Below are 8,209 nucleotides of genomic sequence, written 5' to 3'. Positions count from 1 at the left end.
TTGTTGGTAATTTATGGCAAACCTGCAGCTCCCAGACTGTCCAGCATTGGAAAATAGAAGGCTGCTGTGCTACCTTCCACCCCAGTGTCTTGCAGAGTGATTAAGGATAACTTTAATTTGAAGCCTGGAGCTCAACAGCTCCCAAAGGATTGATAAAGTACATACAGCAATCTCCAGTTCCACCTCTGGAGTCCAAACTCTCTCTGGATGATTTATGACAGTTATTTCCTCCCTCTCTCCCTGCTGCTGGAGCAAGCTCATTCCCTGCGAGGTCCAGCAGCACTCTTGACTACTGAACAGCAACATTTACAACCAGAAAAAACCTCCAACAACAGAACCATCCCCAGAGGGCCAAGACAGCACCACACAAGCCCAGGATAGATCTTCTAATAAAGAAACTAGGGTAATAGGGTCAGGCTACCTGAGGCAGACCCAGCTGTGCTGGTTAGCAGTGCTGGCCTGATGCAGTGGGAATGGGAGCCAAGAACTCCCTAGAGACACCTTTGAGGCTGCTCCCATGAGACAGCAATGCTAAAGCACCTTCCCCTCCCAGGAAAAATGAGCCTCCCAGCCCAGACAGAGAGCAGCTGCTGCTGCTGCTATCCTCCCTCAGTGTCTGTTGCTGTAACCTGAGGCTCACAGGGAGGCAGTGAGAGTGGGAAGGCAGCTGCCCATTCCTCATGGATCCGTGTCCTCCACAGCCACTGTGCATCACAGACTCCAGGCCAGAGGCAGCTAACACTAGAAGTTAACAAGCTGTGAATATCCCTGCTTACATTCCCCAGAAACCCATCCTGTCCTGGCTGGTGTTCAGGAGAGTCTGTTCCCACCTGGACACACAGATAACCCTCCAGTGCTGCTCTTATCAGAGAGCAGGGACCAGTGATAAGCATTAGCTACAGCAAGGAGAAACCTTTGAGGCTGAGCCTGTGGCAGCAGTCTGGAGAGGAAAGCAAACCTTCTGGGTAGCACAGCCCCAGGGAACCACACTCTTGGGAGAGGAAAGGATACAACATGCATTTCCAGAAGAGGTGGAGGAGGAGAATTCAACAAGAGCAAAGAACTCCCTCAGGAAAGCTTCACTTCCAAGTATAGATTTAATATTTATTCAGTACAGGGCCAGTGAAGAGAACTGGGAAATAAGGCAAAGGCAAATTATCCTCCAGAGCCCAAGTGAACATCTCATACACCCAGACCATGCAAAGCAGCAGCTGTGCTCCTCCCTGGAGCCACGTCCCACACCTTCCCCATCTGCTGGAGCACAGGCCATTGCTCACAAGTCCAGGAGGAATCTATTGACTTTTTTCAGGTATTCTGACTGCAGGTAATCTCCCAGCTCCTTCTTTGTGACCCACAGGTAATCTGCCTTCAGCTTTGCCTGGGACAAATCACTGCTTTGGAGGAAGGCTTTGAAGAAGAAGACTTTGGCTCCCACGTTATTCTCAGTTCTGATGGCCCTGGGGAATTTATACTTGTAAATCCCAAATGGTGCATTCCCCAGGACTTTGGCTTGAATGTGATCTCCTGCAAGAAGCCAGCAATGCAAGAGAAAGAGATTAAGACATAAGAACACAGAACAACAATAACTGCTCCCCTGTATAACAACAACACAGCATAAGCCATTCCTTGTATGAGGTTCAGACTGGCTGTTCCCTCTTTGGCAGAAATACTGACAACTGTGAAAGAACTGTGTTTTTTTCTCATGAAAAAACAGCTCATTTGGAGACCAGAGAGTCCTCTTAGAGTGGGAGAGGGAGGAAGAGGAGGGTATCCAACTTTGCCAATCTTGAGTGAAAAGCAAGGACACATGTTTGCCTTCATCACCCATCCGCCACAAAAGCTACTACAGGGCAACAACAGGGAAAGAGAAGCCCAAAGCAACTCCAGACATTCAGGGGTGTCTGGTGATACCCCAAAATGGCCCATGATGGCCAGACATAGCACTGCTGCTGCTGGCAGCCAGAGATCCCAACTCCCAGTGTGCCAGCCCTCTGCCACAACATGCCTTTTCCAAGCAGATGGGAGAAGATTTCACAACAGCAGATGGCAAAGATCCCTCAGACAGGGTACTGGAAGAAAACCACTGGGACAAACAAAAGGAAGGGTCAAGCTACACACCCAAAAACGTAGCCATGGCTCGTTCAGCCGTGCTCCGTAGCGTCTCTCCAGGCTGCCACTCCACTTGAGGCAGGAGCCACAGCTCCTGGTTACCAATTTTCTGTTTCACCAGAAGCATCAGGTTGCTGTCCAGCTTCCTGTTCAGCGACGTTCGATCGCTGCTTTTGTCAGCATCTGCCAAAAATCAACACACGCTGGAAACAAAGTCTCCTGGCAGCATGCTCTGACCCCCTCGGTTATCAATCCTCTGGGCCTCACACCCAGAAACAATACACACATGTGGGTACGTGGAATATGACAGAAATCTAGACAGGAATGCTCTCAGTTACTCTAGAAGTCATTGCAGGATTCAGCTGCTGTTCTCCTATCCAGAAAGACTCTATAATAAGCAGCCTAGATCTCCACCTTCACAAAAACCAACAAGAGCACTAAGCAGAGCTTGGGAACCAAATGACCAAACATTTCTCTTGTCTGGAAACCACATCTATGTCCATCATTTTGCATCTATGCCCATCATTTTGGTGAACACACACTTTTTTTGCAGCATGGGAACACTGATTTCCCTGTCAGACTGTTAACTGCGCATGTGCTGCCACAGTGTCAAGACTCTCTTTAAAACAAACAAAAAAAGAGACCAAAAATGCCTTCCTTCTACTGAATTGCACTCTGGCAAACAATCTGGGTATTCTCACCCACCACGAACTGCAGGCTGTACCTGTTATCCGTGGGGCAGGTTTGAACCGCAGAAACTTCTGCTCCCACTTCTCCTCCAGGTCTTGAGCCATGATGACCGTCTTGCCACGAGCTTCATCCTCATCATACAAGCTTTCCATCTTCTTCTTGAGCTGCTCCTCCTCCTCCAGCTTACGCACTTCATGATCAGAATAGAGGCTCCTCTCCAGCTCTATCTAGAAAAGCAAAATAAAGAAGTCTTAAGCCACAAGCACTATAGGTATTAGCAAGCAGAATTAAATTATTTCCAATTCAGGAAAGTAAGGCAATAGGAATTTCCTGAGGTTGAGCATGGCTTCCCTCCTTGCAGCCAGAGCGTGTGAGTGGGACACCAACACCATGGAGGCGACCATGGGGACACCTCCAACACCCACGAGATGTGGAGCAAATCGCACGCAGGGCACTTGGTGAGCAACATCACAGACGGTGTGTGCGAGGCCACCAGCCGCTGATGCTCCCCTCCCCTCATACCTGAGGGCACCATTTCCCCATCAACACCCTCACGCAGACACACGCACACATCCCCCTCTACCTGCTCCATGAGCGCCGCCACCTCTTCCTCCTCCTTTTCCAGAGGCTGCGTGATTCGGGGAAGCCTCAACAAGCACATCGCCCCAAAGAGCCTCCAGGGGCGCCGCGCGGCAGCGCTACAAACCCAGCGAGCGCTGCCCGCCGCCCGCGGCCGCAGGGGCGCCGCCATGGCCCGCGCCCCACAATGCCCCGCCATGTCCCCTCCTCGCTCCCGGCGTGCTCCGCGCAGCCGCTCCCCGGCGAGGGCCGAGCGCCGCCATCAGCGCGGCCATGGCGCTGGCCGGGCTACGCGTGCTGGGCTGGGGGTGAGCGGAGAGGGCGGGATGGGCTGTGGGGAGCGGGGGGACAGCGAGGGGACAGCGGGGAGGGCTCCCCTTGCTGCGGGGTGGCCGCTGGGGGCTGCCCGCTGTCGCCCAGCGCTCAGCCGCCGTTGTCTCCTCAGGGGCCGTGCCGCCGCCCTCTGCCGCGGGCTCCGCTCCGGCCCCCCGAGGCTGCAGGACGTGGCGGGGGCGGCTGCCAAGGAGACGGAGAAGCAGAGCGCGACCGAGCAGAGGTGAGAGCCGAGGCCAGGCCGCGCCGGGAGGGCGCTGCCATCTGCCTCTTGCTGCGAGGTTTTATCGCCTTCGGTGGGTTTTCAGCCGAGGAAGGGGAGGGAGCCGCTTGACTCAATCAGAAACGCAGCTTGTGTTTTTCGGAGGTTTGCTCCCTTCTTTCTTTATTTCCCGATATGAAATGAAACTTTGTAATATTTAAAGAGCGAGGCCTGACAACTCTTACTTTGCTCCTCAGCTCTTTAATCCTGCAGAGGAACTCCATGAGATGGGATGGCAAGGTTTATGAAGAGGTCCCAATAGCTCACATCAAAGCAACGTACAACAAGTAAGCAAATGAGCTGCTCCATTCCTGCTCTCGTGTGAAATCAAAGCTTCGAACCCGGGGTTTGGCCTGTCATCATTTTGATCTAAAGGCTCAAAGGAAAACAGCCAAGGGAGTGGTGTTCATGGCTGGGAAGATGATACTGATTTAAACCTCAGTGGTGTTCAGGGAGCATACCTGTTACTGGAGTGTCTTAAAAGCTGTGAGATTGTTTTTATGTATTGATTACATTCTGATATGAATAATCAGATGCTGATAGTTTTAAGAGCAGGTTACTTCCAGCCCATGCTCTAGCACTATTTCTGTGCAGGTGTTGAAAAATTTATTATATTCTCCATGAGACAGTTGTGTTTCATCAGTGATTGCTCCTGTGATGTGTTACTGCTTAAGGCTCTTTCAAGTTCTAAAAGTGTCTTGTGCTTTTTTTTTTTAATAGAAGAGATAAAATGCAGTGAGAGGTGGATCTGAAAGGGCTGAGTGAGATACAGCACACCTCCAGAAAGGTTCTGCCGGGGTCTGTAAGATGACCAGGTCACTGCTGGGTGGTCTCTGTAGTGGGTTTGAGTGGGATACTTTGAAAGAGAGACAGAAGTCAGTTATGCCAGTAAGGTGAGCGAGAAACTGGAGAATAAAGCTTTGTTCCGGCTTGCTTCTTGCCTCTGCCCCTGTCCCTCCGCAGCACGCACATCCAGGTGGTGAGCTTTGACAACCAGCCGTTCTCCCGCACGTCCTGCGGCACAGAGGGCTTCCAGAACGCCAAGAAGGGCACTGCCATCGCAGCCCAGACTGCAGCCATGGCAGCAGCAGTGGTGAGTGCCCACCGTGATCCCCACCTCCTGAGGGGAGCTCTGCCTGCCTGCCCCTGGGTACGGCCCTGGCTCGCAGGCAGCACTGTGGTGCTGGAGTTTCATTTGCACACAAAGTGTGTTTGAAAGAGCTGTTAGAAATGCCCCAAGTGGGAGCTGAGCTGTGCAGGTTGTGATTGGAAATGTGTGATTGTAACTTGGAACCTGTCCTTTCCTAGCACCGGTCTGCACAGCCTCCTCTTTTCCTAAGTGAACATTTCTCAGTCATTTGGGGAATGTAGCCTCTGAATCAGTAGCAGTTCAAGTTTTGCACCGTAGGGTACTGAGAAGTAGCTGTAGTTATTGTCTGGATATTTTATATCTGCTCTCCGCCACAGAACTGAGCTCCAGCCAGCAGTTCCAGTCAGAGGAAGTGATGTTCTTGCACCTGTTCATTCCAGCTGCATGTCATTTATTGTAACTCCTTCTGAAAAAAGCCATGTGGGTGTCCAGGTGGAGGAGATGAGGCTGACTGTGTCACGGTCCTCATTACAGCAGAATGAGGCAAGGTTAAACTGAAAATCCTTACCCTAATTTAGGTGGAACTCACTTCAGCCTTTCATGCCAGAGGAGTTTGGTGCCACTGCTGGCCAACAGCTTATTGTGGTTGACTCAGAGGGATATAAGAACATCTTCACTATCAATCTGTGCTTGTTGGAGCCTCATAATAGCTGCGTAGCTGTGCTTGGACACCTTGATTCTGTCACTGTTGAAGTAGTTAGTACGTTAATTGCACCAGAGCACAATGAGAAAGAGAGCCAGAGGTGGCTCCCTCCACGTGGTGGCAGCAGGGCTGTGCTGTACAGCAGTTCTTCATTTCTAATTTGAAAGCCCCTAGAATTTTTGCCCTCGAGGTGTGGACTCCTGCACAGCAAATCTAAAGCTTGCCTGCTCTTCTCATTTACCCTCCAGAAAGAATCCACTGCTCACAGGGTAGAAATCGCCACATTAGAGAAGGGAAAACAACTTAGAATTAGTCATTGTTAGTCCCTTGCCACTTCAGTCACGTATCCATGGATATGTCCTTTTTTGCTCTGGCTTTAAGTCACAGATAGTTTGATTTGAGAGCTTTCTCTCTGTGCAAAGCTCACAGTTTAGCACAGAAGTTCTCTTGAACTGCCATGGCCATACCCCAGCCTCGTTTGCTCTTAGTGTCTCTGCAGTAATCCCTATATATGTCTTCTCTATCCATTACTACCTAATCTTTATTTTTACTTAAATACTACTATGAAAATGAAAGACACCAGGGGAGCCAGAGTTTATGTCAGAGAGAACACTAACCAGTTGTTCTTTTTACAGAAGGCACGTGGGAAGGGTGTATTGCATGTGCGAGTCATGGTGAAAGGACTGGGACCAGGACGCAAAGTAGGTGTTGGAGTTTCTTTTCCATACTTTATTTTCTCAGCTATCATGGATGTTTTCTAAACTCAGGCTGGTTTCAATTAACTTGGTTTTTCTGAAGCTGATGTAAAGGATTCCTCACCTAAGTGCCCAGTAATGAATTTTTAGAGTCATTATAATTTTAGAGTAATACCATGTTGGAGGTAGAATAAAAGCTGTATTTGGGGCTTCTTATGGCTAAAAGTAGGAATGCTCAAGAAAGGACTAGAGCAGATAAGTTTAAACTGGGTTTTCTGAATGAGTTACTTATTTTTAAGAATTAAGAAGTGAGAAGCATTGGAACAAGTTGATTTTCAGATGGGGGACGAAACTGTTTTGCCCTGAGCTTTTTCCCTTCTTTACTGTTCTGTGTGTTGATAGCTGTCATCTGCTGTTTTGTTGCAGGCTGCCATCAAGGGGCTGACAATGGGAGGTTTGGAGATCATCTCCATCACCGACAACAGCCCGGTCCCCCACAACGGCTGCCGCCCACGGAAAGCCAGGAGAGTGTGACGGGCAGGGCAAGGGACACACAGCTTTCAACGTCAGTTCATCAGGGACTGAGTTGAATGTTGCTTCTGTGACTGATTCTGGAAGGCCACCCTCCCTGGAAATACTTGTTGAGGGAAGCTTGGAGAGACCATGCTGAGCCTTGAAAATGCAGGAGGTAGAAGCTGCTGGTGAAAGCAGGAATCCGTGTATTCCCTTAGTGGGAAGCCTCTTGTCTACAAAGTTTGTTGATTAAAATGTTGGTCTTTTGACAGCCATTCCTGCTGTGTTCCTAGAAGTATTTTGGCTTATTACTTCCTTTTAACTGCTCTCTTCCTCTTACCACCATATGTGGCTCTTGTCTAGCCCTCCATGCCATTAGTGCCCTTGTCAGGCAGAAGGACAGCCTGAGATCTCAATCTCCTGTAATCATCTGTAGTAAACAACTGCACAGGGTCAGGTCATCTTCCTTCCCTCTTTGTCTCACTGCTCACATTGGGAAACAAGGCATGGGGTAACTCTTTCCTTCCCTCTGGCTCACAGAGCTACGTGTGCCCTATGAGAGGCAGCTCTCCCTGTTCACAGAGCACCAGCCTGGATCCATTCCTGATTTCTGGCACAGATCTGTTGCAGTGCTTTGTTTCACCCAAGCTGTACTGACCTGCCACTGCTCTTGGCAAAGGAAAGCACCTCACTTTCTAAAGGGCTGCTGGGATCTTGCCAGGTTTGATGCTTGCAGTCTCTTTGGCCCTGCCTTGTGCACCACAAACTGGATTTTCCGGGGTCCTGGGGAAAGCAAGCAGGGGTTAGTAGGCCCAAGGAATAATGAAATGCTGCCAAGGAGATACAAAGCACTTAAGTCTTGAACTGTACCTCTGTGTATCCACAAGCAGCAGGAGCTTGTTGTGGGTCTGTGATGTATTATCGCTGTCCCAGCTCCGTCCAGAATTTCTGCCAAGGAAATATGTCAGGAGCATTAAGCAGGGAAGGTAAAAGCAGTAATTGACTACAGGATGGATTTGCTGGATGGCAGAGGCACAGTGCCTAGCAAAGGGCATCTCACTGAAATCCCTGCTGCCAGAGAAGCTCTGGCACTAAACAACATGCTCTGGGCAAGTATTTCACCTGTAAACGTGTATTTCAGAGCAACCAGCAGTTCTATTGCAAATGCAAAATCTTCTTTTCTATTATTTCTCGTTCTGTCATTCCTCTGTAGTTTCTTAAATTGCATAGTTAAC

At 49.7% G+C, this 8,209-nt stretch overlaps 2 protein-coding genes across 2 annotated transcripts; one reads left to right on the top strand and one right to left on the bottom strand.

The window, feature by feature from the left end:
* Positions 1-1,078: 1,078 nt before the first annotated feature.
* On the bottom strand, positions 1,079-3,578 carry MRPL46 (mitochondrial ribosomal protein L46). Its single transcript, XM_066558521.1, has 4 exons — positions 3,383-3,578; positions 2,834-3,026; positions 2,119-2,292; positions 1,079-1,524 (listed from the first exon to the last, which is right to left on the bottom strand). Exons 1-4 carry the CDS (start codon positions 3,575-3,577, stop codon positions 1,274-1,276), a joined length of 813 nt encoding a protein of 270 aa, XP_066414618.1. The 5' UTR covers position 3,578; the 3' UTR covers positions 1,079-1,273.
* A 30-nt stretch (positions 3,579-3,608) lies between these two features.
* On the top strand, positions 3,609-7,249 carry MRPS11 (mitochondrial ribosomal protein S11). Its single transcript, XM_066558520.1, has 6 exons — positions 3,609-3,686; positions 3,824-3,934; positions 4,171-4,260; positions 4,937-5,066; positions 6,402-6,467; positions 6,888-7,249. The coding sequence occupies exons 1-6, from the start codon at positions 3,652-3,654 to the stop codon at positions 6,993-6,995; spliced, it is 540 nt and encodes a 179-aa protein (XP_066414617.1). The 5' UTR covers positions 3,609-3,651; the 3' UTR covers positions 6,996-7,249.
* Positions 7,250-8,209: the final 960 nt, after the last annotated feature.

This window comes from Molothrus aeneus, chromosome 13 (assembly GCF_037042795.1).
Source record: "Molothrus aeneus isolate 106 chromosome 13, BPBGC_Maene_1.0, whole genome shotgun sequence".
NCBI classification, from domain to species: domain Eukaryota; kingdom Metazoa; phylum Chordata; class Aves; order Passeriformes; family Icteridae; genus Molothrus; species Molothrus aeneus.
The sequence above is the reverse complement of the archived record's forward strand: the minus strand, read 5'-3'. Positions and strand labels throughout refer to the sequence as shown.

What these genes read in the sequence shown, in the direction of transcription:
- MRPS11 (XM_066558520.1), top strand. Translation starts at nt 3,652, where the DNA reads ATGGCGCTGGCCGGGCTACGCGTGCTGGGCTGGGG. An exon ending in CTACGCGTGCTGGGCTGGGG is followed by an intron (nt 3,687 to 3,823) that starts GTGAGCGGAGAG and finishes TTGTCTCCTCAG; the next exon opens with GGGCCGTGCCGCCGCCCTCT. An exon ending in ATCAAAGCAACGTACAACAA is followed by an intron (nt 4,261 to 4,936) that starts GTAAGCAAATGA and finishes GTCCCTCCGCAG; the next exon opens with CACGCACATCCAGGTGGTGA.
- MRPL46 (XM_066558521.1), bottom strand. Translation starts at nt 3,577, where the DNA reads ATGGCGGGGCATTGTGGGGCGCGGGCCATGGCGGCGCCCCTGCGGCCG. An exon ending in TGGCGGCGCTCATGGAGCAG is followed by an intron (nt 3,027 to 3,382) that starts GTAGAGGGGGAT and finishes TTGCTTTTCTAG; the next exon opens with ATAGAGCTGGAGAGGAGCCT. An exon ending in AGCCATGGCTACGTTTTTGG is followed by an intron (nt 1,525 to 2,118) that starts GTGTGTAGCTTG and finishes GGCTTCTTGCAG; the next exon opens with GAGATCACATTCAAGCCAAA.